A 13512-nucleotide genomic window follows, 5' to 3' on the forward strand; every position below is an offset into this window, starting at 1 on the left:
TCTCTGTCTGTATTTCTGTTGCGGCGGCTGCCTGTGTTGCGTGAGTCACAGTAGTGGTTGCCCGCTCCTGCAGGCCACCAGCCTCGCACTCCGGTGTACCACGCGACGCCGCTGCAGCCGTTCGGCGCGCTGCTGCCGTCGCGGCCCGCGGAGGAGCCCAAACCCATAGAGGAGGAGCAGCTGGAGGACCACGAGCCGCCGCCAGCCGCAGTAGCCGTGCCTGCCCCGGCCAGCCACGGCCAGGAGCATAGCCCGGCCGCCGCCAGCTACCAGAACGCAGAGTACAAGATCGTCGAGCCCGCCTACCGTCACCAGCTGCACCACGACGAGGACGAAGGGCATGGGGTGAGCGCCGTCTTTCGTACATTTTCCAGAAGCTAAACTATTTCAGCCCATACTGCAACGAAGTGTTACAGCACTTTTATTTGATCGTGTGTGAACTGCACTGGGCAACGGCCCTGCCGCAGTGGATACATGGGTTAAGCGCTGTCGGGCGTGGTCGGCACTTGGATGGGTGACCGTCCAGGCCGCCATGCGCTGTTGCCATTTTTCGGGGTTCACTCAGCCTCGTGATGCCAATTGAGGTGCTACTCGACCAAATAGTAGCGGCTTCAGTCAAGAATACCAGCATAACGACCGGGAGAGCGGTGTGCTGACCCCAAGCCCCTCCTATCCGGATCCTCCACTGAGGATGACTCGGCGGTCTGACGGCCCGGGTAGGCCACTCGTGGCCTGAAGGCGGAGTGAACAGCTCTGAAGGTCCAAAGAAACTGGTACACATGTCGAATATCGTGCAGGGCACCCGGGAGCACGAACAAGTGGCGCAACTAATGGACTCGACTAATGGCTGAAGTGGCTCTGGAGAGAACTGTCAACATGAATCCTGCAGGGCTGTCCATAAATCCGTAAGAGTACGAGGGGGTGGATATCTGAACAGCACGTTGCAAGGCATTCGAGATATGCTCAATAATGTTCATGCCGGGGGGAGGGGGGGGGGCGGGGATGTCGGTGGCCAGCGGAAGTGTTTAAATTCAGAAGAGTGTTCCCAAAGCCACTCTGTAGCAAATCTGGACGTGTGGGTCGTCACATTGTCCTGCTGGAATTTCACAAGTCCATCGGAATGCACAATGGACACGCATGGGTGCAGATGATCAGACCGGATGCTTATGTACGCGTTACCTGTCAGAGTCGTGTCTAGACGTATCAGGGGCCCCATATCACTCCAACTGTACACGCCCCACACCGTTACGGAGCCTCCACCATTCATGAAGCTGTCTCCATACCTGCACACATCCATCCACTCGCTACAGTTTGGAACGAGATTCGTCCGACCGGGCAACATGTTTCCAATCATCAACTGTCCAACGTCGGTGTCGACGGGCCCAGGCGATACATAAAGCTTTGTGTCGAGCAGTCACTAAGGGTACACCATTGGGCCTTCGGCTCCCGAAGCACATATCGATGATGTTTCGTTCAGTGATCCGCACGCTGACAGTTGTTGATAGTGCAGTATTGAAAACTGCAGCAGTTTGCGGAAGGGTAGCACTTCTGTCACTTTGAACGATTCTATTCAATCGTCGTTGGTCTCCCGTTCTTGCAGGATCTTTTTCCGGTAGCAGCGATGTCGGAAATTTGATGTTTTACCGGATTCCCGATATTCACGGTACACTCGTGAAGCCGGCCGGAGTGGCCGAGCGGTTCTAGGCGCTACAGTCTGAAACCACGCGACCGCTACGGTTGCAGGTTCGAATCCTGCCTCGGGCATGGATGTGTGTGGTATCCTTAGGTTAGTTAGGTTTAACTAGTTCTAAGTTCTAGGGGACTGATGACCTGTGAACTTAAGTCCCATAGTGCTCAGAGCCATTTGAGCGACTAGTGAAATGGTCGTACGGGAAAATCCCCAGTTCATCGCTACCACGCACATGCTGTGTCCCACTGCTCGTGCGCCGACTACAACACCACGTTCCAACTCAAATCCTGATAACCTGCCATTGTAGCAGCAGTAACCGATCTAACAACTGCGCCAGTCACTCATTTTTCTTATATAGACGTTGCTGACCGCAGGACCGTATTTTGCGTGATTAAATATATCTGTATTTGAATACACATGCCTATACCAGTTTCTTTGGCGCTTCAATGTATTCGTGTATGAACTAGGACTGCTGATATTTTTAAAGACATCGGGTATCCGATATATAGATATTTAAGAACGTATCTTTACCGGGCTAGCTATATCGGTAAATGTATCAATATAACGACCGTAGAAATATCGACGTAATGGCCAATAATATACCGGCTGGACATTGTAAATACACTTTTTGTTTTAGAACTATGTATTTAAGTTCAAATGGCACTCAGTGTTGTGGCGTATCAAGACAGCCACGCCACTCGGAAGTAGCCGAAATGCACGCGTTAAATTCAAGCAGGCTTGCTGAGGTCTGAAACAGGATACGTAATGAATGCTATAAAGAAAAGTACGTAGCTTCTGTAATACTTAACTTTAATCCATCATTTGTATACAGCATTCTTGATGATACAAGTGAGACTCTCTCTAGATATGGTTAATGGCGCCTTGCTAGGTCGTAGCCATGGACTTAGCTGAAGGCTATTCTAACTATCTCTCGGCAAATGAGAGAAAGGCTTCGTCAGTGTAGTCGCTAGCAACGTCGTCGTACAACTGGGGCGAGTGCTAGTCTGTCTCTCAAGACCTGCCGTGTGGTGACGCTCAGTCTGCGATCACTGACAGTGGCGACACGCGGGTCCGATATGTACTAATGGACCGCGGCCGATTTAAAGCTACCACCTAGCAAGTGTGGTGTCTGGCGGTGACACCACACTCAGCACTATGGGACTTAACATCTGAGGTATCAGTTCCCTACACTTAGAACTACTTAAACCTAACCAACCTAAGGATATCACACACATCCATGCCCGAGGCAGGATTCGAACCTGCGACAGTGACAGCAGCCCGGTTCCAGACTGAAGCGCCTAGAACCGCTCGGCCACAACGGCCGGCTATATTTAAGTTTTGACTCATTATTAGATATCCTGTGCATCAACAAATTAGTAGACTGCTTATTCCCCTTAGACAAAGAATTCAAAGGGAAACGATGGAAGTTCATACTTAGCGATAACCGCCTTGCCAACAAGGGTAACTGCATGTAGGTGGCACAATAAAAGGTGTCCTATGGGTCCGTCGTTCGGTTTCATCACGTATCGGATTCGTCGGGAACGCTTCATGTCGAATTCCCTGTTTTCCATTACAGCAACCGCCAGAGAAATAGCAGACGTAGTGTCAAAGTTGCGTTGTGAAGCTAAACGTTGCAGTTTCTGTTGGTAGCGCCCAGCGCCGATTACGTCACCGTTTACCCTCACACGTCTCCGCCCATCTAAAATAGCAGTCATTTAGAATTTTGTTCATCACTTTCATTTACTGTTTTTGTAGAATGATAATGTGAAGAAATAGCCACTAATTGCCTTAAAAATTGTTTTTTAACGCAGCTGATGTACTACACTCCTGGAAATTGAAATAAGAACACCGTGAATTCATTGTCCCAGGAAGGGGAAACTTTATTGACACATTCCTGGGGTCAGATACATCAAATGATCACACTGACAGAACCTCAGGCACATAGACACAGGCAACAGAGCATGCACAATGTCGGCACTAGTACAGTGTATATCCACCTTTCGCAGCAATGCAGGCTGCTATTCTCCCATGGAGACAATCGTAGAGATGCTGGATGTAGTCCTGTGGAACGGCTTGCCATGCCATTTCCACCTGGCGCCTCAGTTGGACCAGCGTTCGTGCTGGACGTGCAGACCGCGTGAGAAGACGCTTCATCCAGTCCCAAACATGCTCAATGGGGGACAGATCCGGAGATCTTGCTGGCCAGGGTAGTTGACTTACACCTTCTAGAGCACGTTGGGTGGCACGGGATACATGCGGACGTGCATTGTCCTGTTGGAACAGCAAGTTCCCTTGCCAGTCTAGGAATGGTAGAACGATGGGTTCGATGACGGTTTGGATGTACCGTGCACTATTCAGTGTCTCCTCGACGATCACCAGTGGTGTACGGCCAGTGTAGGAGATCACTCCCCACACCATGATGCCAGGTGTTGGCCCTGTGTGCCTCGGTCGTATGCAGTCCTGATTGTGGCGCTCACCTGCATGGCGCCAAACACGCATACGACCATCATTGGCACCAAGGCAGAAGCGACTCTCATCGCTGAAGACAACACGTCTCCATTCGTCCCTCCATTCACGCCTGTCGCGACACCACTGGAGGCGGGCTGCACGATGTTGGGGCGTGAGCGGAAGACGGCCTAACGGTGTGCGGGACCGTAGCCCAGCTTCATGGAGACGGTTGCGAATGGTCCTCGCCGATACCCCAGGAGCAACAGTGTCCCTAATTGGCGGTGCGGTCCCCTACGGCACTGCGTAGGATCCTACGGTCTTGGCGTGCATCCGTGCGTCGCTGCGGTCCGGTCCCAGGTCGACGGGCACGTGCACCTTCCGCCGACCACTGGCGACAACATCGATGTACTGTGGAGACCTCACGCCCCACGTGTTGAGCAATTCGGCGGTACGTCCACCCGGCCTCCCGCATGCCCACTATACGCCCTCGCTCAAAGTCCGTCAACTGCACATACGGTTCACGTCCACGCTGTCGCGGCATGCTACCAGTGTTAAAGACTGCGATGGAGCTCCGTATGCCACGGCAAACTGGCTGACACTGACGGCGGCGGTGCACAAATGCTGCGCAGCTAGCGCCATTCGACGGCCAACACCGCGGTTCCTGGTGTGTCCGCTGTGCCGTGCGTGTGATCATTGCTTGTACAGCCCTCTCGCAGTGTCCGGAGCAAGTATGGTGGGTCTGACACACCGGTGTCAATGTGTTCTTTTTTCCATTTCCAGGAGTGTATTTATACACATCGGGAAGCTTGTTATTCCATTCAGACCGCCAGTTCGCCGTGTAATCGGACTACTTCTTTGTGCCATCTGTACTTGCTTCAGACCGTCAAAGAGGAAGATTGGATATAATCAAAGCTGAAAAAGCAGTAGGACTCCTTCACACAGTTAAAGGAAAAATTAAGTTCTATTACAGTTTCAAAAGAACAATTTCAAATATTTATAGAAAATTTCTAAAAAAACACATTATATAAAGTTAAAATATCGGCAATTGATAATGACTCCCCAACATCGATAGATCGGAGATAATAAGTACCGACGTTAACTATTGCTACTTCTGGAGAAAACTACGCTATACCGATATATCGCTATTTTATCATCAGCCATAGTATGAACAACACTGCTGGCCATTAAAATTGCTACACCAAGAAGAAATGCAAATGATAAACGGGTATTCATTGGACAAATATATTATACTAGAACTGACATGTGATTACATTGAGAGGCACCCACATGCCTTGCTCATACTGTGGCATCAAGCAGTCAGGCCTGCAATATGAGTGGTCTGCCAAGCGAGTGGATTCATTCTTATTTATCGGGTAACATGAACTCTAGTACTCACAATTAAGTTACAAATTATTCTTCTGTATGAATATTACGCAACGGAAACGCATATCTGACTATTAGTAATTTACACAACTCTGACTGTTCACTACGCACTGGCAATACCACATTTTCTTTTTTATTTAACGGCTTTGATCAACACGTGGCCATCGCACTGAATATGAATGGGGCACACATTATAAATTCTGGATATCATGGCAACATACAATTCGAAGGAAAAGGCCACCAATCTTTTTCTTTTCACTATTTTATTTATTCTGATAAATTCTATAACCTAAACACACAAATTCTATATCCTACAACAATAACACATGAGAAATTCCGCCAAGAGGGCATGGCTTTACACTGGTGATTCTCTATCTTATGGTCTCGTAATTCTTTAACGCTACAGTGCACTTTCTGGATAGGATGGTGGATCTTTTGCTATATCTCACACTTCGACTCTCACAACCATCATCACGAAACTTCCCTCCAGACCAAGCGGTACAAAAGGAACATGCATAACCCACTACCTCTGAAACTACCTTGCTGCTCTCCCATGCAAATCACACATACTTAAATTACATGACATACACCACACTGCAACATGGAATACAACATAAGGAACAGTCACAACATTATAATCACATCACTTTATCTTTCCCACTTCAATTAGTATTCATCCCAGTTCCACACGCCGGCCGGAGTGGCCGTGCGGTTCTAGGCGCTGCAGTCTGGAACCGAGCGACCGCTACGGTCGCAGGTTCGAATACTGCCTCGGGCATGGATGTTTGTGATGTCCTTAGGATAGTTAGGTTTAAGTAGTTCTAAGTTCTAGGCGACTGATGACCTCAGAAGTTAAGTCGCATAGTGCTCAGAGCCATTTGAACCATTTTTAAACCAGTTCCACACGACACTGCCCCACTTCGTAACTTTTCTTTCCTACTACGAACTCTGGACGATATATGCACGTCTTCCTGTGCAATGCAAGCCAAGTGGCGTTGCTGGATAGACGGCTGACTCACCTTGCTTCTCTCTGAGTATTATAGTTTGAATCAAGCGTCACACGGAAACATAACACGCATAGTAATATTAAGAACATATTCATTACACACACGAGTCCTCAACTGATACCATGGACGAGTATTTCTCTTTATCCTTTGTCTCATACACAGATTGAGACACACAGTACTCACCACGTGGAAGTACTCGTCTCTAATTTCAAGTCCTGCACACGCCATTTCTTAAATATTTCCAACTTATAGTACACACGCTAGTAATTCAGCTTAACTTAAGCACTCGGAAGTATTTCAATTTATTGCTAGACGTGGTTTCATTGTGACCGTTGGTCACTTCCGAAGATTACTACGATCCCATTAATATTACCTGCCTGACATTTAATTCTCCCCACAACAGTTCCTGAAATAGAGAAATTATTATTCTAAACTACTCTTATGTATTTCACATGCATACCATGTCTCCACTCTTTTGTCCTTACGGAGCACGCCTAAGACAGGTCTTACCAACACTAGCTCCAGCGGCAGAGTGCTGAAACATGGCCGTTCTTCAGGTCATCTCGCACCTCTGTCGAGGTGGGGGAAGACCATGCTACCGTATTGGTCAGCCACATTTCAGGCGCTCAAAGCTCCGGTATGTTTCATCTCTTTGGTTCCACCAAAGGTGGCCAAAGGATCGTCTCAAAGAAGATCATATATTCACATTCACTATCTGCGGTTAGCAGACGACCATACATTCATTCATTTCACAGATCTCACCAAACTGGATGTAGGGATTTATTTTGTGGGAGTCCACATGTGATCAATTAAATAAATAAATTGTCATTCTTTCCCACACTGGTATCCGGCTTCGCTGTATTAATTGAAATTGAGTTATTTTTACAAAAAATATGTTGTACTGACAAGAATAACGAAGAATGTTGTACCTATTTTCAATGTCGGACGGTACTGTACCCTTTTAACATTTTCACGCAATTTGGGTGGATAAATCCTGAGAAATCAGTACCCAGAACAACCACCCCTGGCCGTAATAACGGCCTTGATACGCCTGGGCATTCAGTGAAAAAGAGCTTGGATGGTGTGTACAGGTACAGCTGCCCATGCAGCTTCAACACGATACCACAGTTCATAAAGAGTAGTGACTGGCGTATTGTGGCGAGCCAGCTGCTCGGCCACCATTGACCAGACGTTTTCAATTGGTGAGAGATCTGGAGAATGTGCTGGCCAGGGCAGCGGTCGGACATTTTCTGTATCCAGAAAGGCTCATACAGGACCTGCAACATGCTGTCGTGCATTATCCTGCTCAAATAAAGGGTTTCACAGGGATCGAAAAAGGATAGAGCCACGGGTCGTAACACATCTGAAATGTAACGTCCACTGCTCAAAGTGCCGTCAGTGCGAACAAGAGGTGACCGAGACGTGTAACCAATGGCACCCCATACCATCACGCTGTGTGATACGCCAATATGGTGATGACGAATACACGCATCCGATGTGCGTTCACCGTGATGTCGCCAAACACGGATGCGACTACCATGATGCTGTAAACAGAACCTGGATTCATCCGAAAAAATGACGTTTTGCCATTCCTGCACCCAGGTTCATCGTTGAGTACACCAGCGCAGGCGCTCCTGTCTGTGATGCAGCGTCAAGTATAAACGCAGCCATGGTCTCCGAGCCGATAGTCCATGCTGTTGCAAACGTCGTCGAACTGTTCGTGCAGATGGTTGTTGTCTTGCAAACGTCCCCATCTGTTGATTCAGGGATGGAGACGTGGCTGCACGATCTGTTAGAGCCATGCGGATAAGATGCCTGTCACCTCGACTGCTAGTGATCCGAGGCCGTTGGGATCCAGCACGGCGTTCGGTATTACCTTCCTGAACCCACTGATTCCATATTCTGCTAAGTCATTGGATCTCGACCAACGCGAGCAGCAGTGTCGCGATACGATAAACCGCAATCGCGGTAGGCTACAATCCGACCTTTATCAAAGTCGTAAACGTGATGGTACGCATTTCTCCTCCTTACACGAGGCATCATAACAACGTTTCACCAGGCAACGCCGGTCAGCTGCTGTTTGTGTATGAGAAATCAGTTGGAAACTATCCTCATGTCAGCACGTTGTAGGTGTCGCCACCAGCGCCAACCTTGTGTGACTGCTCTGAAAAAGCTAATCATTTGCTGCATATCACAGCATCTTCTTCCTGTCGGTTTAAGTTCGCGTCTGTAGCACGTCATCTTCGTGTTGTAGCAATTTTAATGGCCAGTAGTGTACATCATAAGATACAATTCCAGAAAAATGAATTAGTACACTCTTTTACAGGTTTCCATTTCGCGCAAGATATATTTTTCCGACAGTGCATATGGAGTACATGAAACGATTACATTTATAGATCAATAGCACAAGCGAGTCTGAGGTATCAGTTATTGACCCATACTGAAACACCAGTGTTAATAGGAGGTGTAGCATCCACTGGCGGGAGTGCAGTCTCTGACTCTGGCATCTAGTCGGTCGTACAGATAGCGAGCACTGTTGTGCCATACGTTATGCCACGCCTGCTCGACCTTTTTACGTAATTCTGTAAGAGTTGTTGGTTGAAGTGTCGCACGAGCCACTTCTTGTCCCATCATATCTCTCACGTACTAGATTGGAGATTAGTCCGGAGATCATACTGGATAGGAAAGTTGGTGCAAGTCTTGCAGAGTATGTCGAGTTTCACGGTCAGTGTTCGAGAGAGCATTATCCTGTTGGAACAACACATCGCCTTCCTGTTGCAAGAACGACAAAAGAACGGATATAACAATATTCTGTACGTACTGAACGCTGGTTAGGATTCCCTCCAGAAACAACAAAGGTGAAAGAGAGTTGTTGCTTGTCGCTCTCCATACCACCTGTGGTGGGGCGAGTGTGTCTCGGACGAATGCACTCTACGAGACCGGACTCACCAGTTCTATGTCGTACGTGCAAACGACCATTACTTGCGTGCAGGCAGAATCTGCTTTCATCACTGAAGACCACGTCACGCCATTCCATCTTGCAACTGACCATCTGATGGTACCAGTCGAACAGTGCACGTCAATGCTGTGGCGTGAATGACAGACAGATTACACTTGTGCGTGCCCGTAGTCCCACCGTTAACAACCAGTTCGCAACGGCTCGTGATGACTGGCTCAGAAGCCCTCTCATCCGTGGTGTGGAATCTATACGATCTCCCACTCGTGCCCTCACAATAGAAAGATCCTGACGTCATCTGCGCTGCGGGGATGTCTGGAACCTCGTCTACAGGTGTGAGAATGTTCACGTGGACGCATGATTAGCCGAGGGGTCAAAGGCGCTGCAGTCATGGACTGTGCGGCTGGTCCCGGCGGAGGTTCGAGTACTCCCTCGGGCATGGGTGTGTGTGTTTGTCCTTAGGATAATTTAGGTTAAGTAGTTTGTAAGCTTAGGGACTGATGACCTTAGCAGTTAAGTCCCATAAGATTTCACACACACACATTTTTTTTTTTTTTAACGTGGACATTGATACCAGCATCGTTGCAAAACTGACGCAACACGTCCGACTTGTGCGGTAATTATCCGAAAGGACCACCTCTCCACTCCTAAGGCCGCAATTTTACCACTTTCAAACTCATTCAGTTGGCTGTAGGAAGCACGAATTCTTCTCCATGGCATGGTTGCCTGTTTGCTTCACAAGAGGGAAGTAGCGTTGTCTATGGCAGCTGTCTGTGTGCTCGCACGTCAGTACCAGGGAACATCCGCCCCAATGGTGTTGTCGACGCCCGGACGAGTGTTGTATAAAGCAGCGCTGCGAGGCAATGGCCCGTTATATCAACCAGAAATACGAAGTGTGTTCAACAAGTAATGCAACACATTTTTTCTGAAATAAGGTTGGTTTTATTCAGGATTCCGATAAGTCATATTATTTCCCACACCTCTGGTTACAAAACATAATCTCCGTTCAATATGACGTCTTTGCGCCACCTAACTGGGACGGCCTGTACAACTGTTAGTCTACGTCAGAGCCAACCCTTTGATGCGTCAGTAACCTCCCCCTCACCCTCCCCCTTGCCGAGGAATGGGTCCTTCATTGGGCCAAAGTCATTTACAAATATGTCAGAGGGAGGGACATCCGGGCTGTAGAAGTAATGAGGAAGAACAGTCCAATGAAGTTTTGTGATCTCATCCCGAATGCGCAGACGTTTGTGAGGCCTTACGTTGGCATGGAGAAGGAGAAGTTCGTTTGCATTTCTGTGGCGATGAACACGCTGAAGTAGTTTCTTCAGTTGTCTGAAGGTAGCACAGTACACTTCAGAACTGATCGTTCCACCATGTGAGAGGACGTTTTCGCAACCTTTTACACTTCGAGTGGGCTCTTGAACTAATTATTCAAAATAATTTTCTGTGAAAGAATTCAGTAGATTTCGGGCGATGTTTTATGTCTATCACCAACTTTAAATATGTATTTTCTGCAGCAAAACGAAGGTAGATTAAAGTCACCACCAACTATAATTATAGAGTAGGGTATATGTTTGAAATGAGACTCAATATTTCTTTGAACTGTTCAACAAATGTATCATCTAAGTCGGGGGGTCGGTAAAATGAACCAGTCATTAGTTTATTCCAATTGTCAAGACAGCCTTCACCCATACTAACTCACAGGAACCATCATCTTCAATTTCACTACAAGGTAATCGCTTTAATCTATAGTTTATGAACACGGTTAGATCCTTTGTAAAAATTTAGGCTGAGCTTATCTATAGCATCAGTCAGCTTTCCGAAACTATAGCGATTTGAGCTTCAATGCTTTATATTAGCGCTTGGAGCTCTGGTTCGTTCCCAACACAGCTACGACCGTTTACAGTTACAATACCGATTGTTGCTAGGTCCACCCTCGTCCTGTGTTTCCCCTGCACCCTTTCAGACTGACGCCATTTTCGTAGTTTCCCAAGTCCAGTCTGGAAAACCACCCTGTCGCCTCCACACAGTCGTCACTATCCACGTATCCCCTTCCTGTGTGTAGTGGACCCCTGACCTATTAAGTGAAACGCGAAAACCCACTACTCTATGGTGCAATTTGAGGAATCTGCAGCCTGGACAGTCGCAGAAACGTCTGGGCCTCTGATTCAGACCCTCCACTCGGCACTCTACCATGGGTCCCCAGTCTTGTCGATGATGCTGCAGATGGTGAGCTCTACCTTCATGTCGCAAGCTACACTAGCAGTCTTTACCACTTCAGCTAGCCGCCCAATACCGGAGAGAATTTCCTTCGTTACAGAGTGACATATCACTAGTATCGACATGAGCTACCACATGCAGTTGGTTGCACACTGTGCTCTTCAAGACACCCAAAAGCACCCATTCTATAACTGGAATGACTACTCCCAGTAAGCACACAGAGTGCACACTGAATGCCTGCCCCTCATTGGCAGCAGTGTCCATAAGGGACCCATCGTGTCCCTAACGGTGGAGCTCCCAACTACTAGTAATCCAACCTCTGTTACTGCCCAGATCTAGCAGGCCGAGAGTGAAACAGAGCAAGCAACAGCATCTGGTTCAGAACGTTTATCAGACAGAGACAGCACCCGAAACCTGTTCCTCGGACGAACCAGGGAGGCTCTATGATTCAACCCCTGGAAAGTCTTTCGCTGCATGCAACACCTTGGAACGACCTCCCACATGACCACGCGTGAGTGATTGTGGCAGGTACAGTATTAGGGACATGTTAGTCGCACTGGACGTCCGTTGGATCCTCCCGCCCAGCCCCCATGTTGATATCCCATCGGTGACAACCTCAAGCTGCGTGACCAGAACCACCACTGCCTGTAACTGTGACTGAAGAATCACCACCTGAGCTCTCTTCTGAACACAATAATTACAGTTCCTACCAATACTGATGACGGCGGTAATACATCCTAGACAGTTTTTAAAACGCTGCACTGTACCCGATAATAAACAAACACGCAAGAAAATTAGGGGGATTAAACTAAAGAGCACAGAGGAAATAAAATAAGTTGCTTCTTATGAGAAGCCGTGTCAGTTCACAAACTAAATGGTGTGCTACAATGCACTGCAGCAGCTACGAAAGCTACCACACAACTGCAAGTACCACGAGTGAATGGATCACGTTTATTTCTAAACAAGGCACACAGTGCATACCGTCTGGATTTACACTGCTGTGTAGGTACGTAAGTTCAGTGCAATGGAGATATAAAGAGAATGTAATTACTCAGTAACGAACCACCAGAGTCATGGCTTTGTTATATCAAAACATTTAGAAAATATCTTTGAAAAATATCCCTAATTTTTTCAGTGGTGTTCTCGTCCCCACTGTGTCCCCACTGTATAAAATACTTTGTTACGCACTTGGAAATGATGGGCCCTCATAATGCATAAAGGTGTAATACGTAGTCATTTGTGGCAGTATGCCAGATGCTGTGTGTCGTTTAGTTATAAAAACACTGACAGGTCAGTTACTAGAAAAAGAGCGTTCCAGTATTTTATTGAGACATTAATTTGTTCAGTGTCAACAGATTTATCCGAGGTGAAAGCCATGGATGTCAGGTAACTTCTTGTGTAAGTTATTTCCCAACCGTCATAATCGTAAAAGATAAACCAATTGTGCAATGGTTTATAGCATAAAGTGTCGAAATGTGGGTTATCCAGACCTCTGAAAGTAATTTATCACCAGTTTAAAAATATGGGTGGTTTTGTATCCAGGGAAAAATACAGTTCCATTTCAGGTATTTCCAGAACTTTTTAAAGAGAAAAACCACATTAACAGTTGCAAGGAGTATAAAAAATTTTCTTACATCTTTAAAGGCTTGAGGCCTTTTTGTTATATATAAAAAGAATATTAATTCTGTTAAAAACCAATTTTAGCCGTTTTATGTGTCAAGTGGAATATCTAAATTACGAGTATGTTTAATTTAGAACGTTCATGACAGTTTTTGATGTGCTCTACAGAAATAGGTCACCAGAAC

At 47.1% G+C, this 13512-nt stretch overlaps 1 protein-coding gene across 1 annotated transcript in view; it reads left to right on the plus strand.

Annotated features, from left to right (window-relative positions):
- The window catches only part of LOC126088169 (uncharacterized), a 112929-nt gene that overhangs the window by 17976 nt on the left and 81441 nt on the right, over positions 1–13512 (plus strand). Inside the window, exon 3 of the mRNA XM_049906292.1 lies at positions 74–345. Within this exon, the coding sequence (XP_049762249.1) occupies positions 74–345 (272 nt within the window). The remainder of the gene's footprint in view (positions 1–73; positions 346–13512) is intronic.

Source organism: Schistocerca cancellata, chromosome 6 (genome assembly GCF_023864275.1).
Source record: "Schistocerca cancellata isolate TAMUIC-IGC-003103 chromosome 6, iqSchCanc2.1, whole genome shotgun sequence".
In the NCBI taxonomy this organism is placed as follows: Eukaryota; Metazoa; Arthropoda; class Insecta; order Orthoptera; family Acrididae; genus Schistocerca; species Schistocerca cancellata.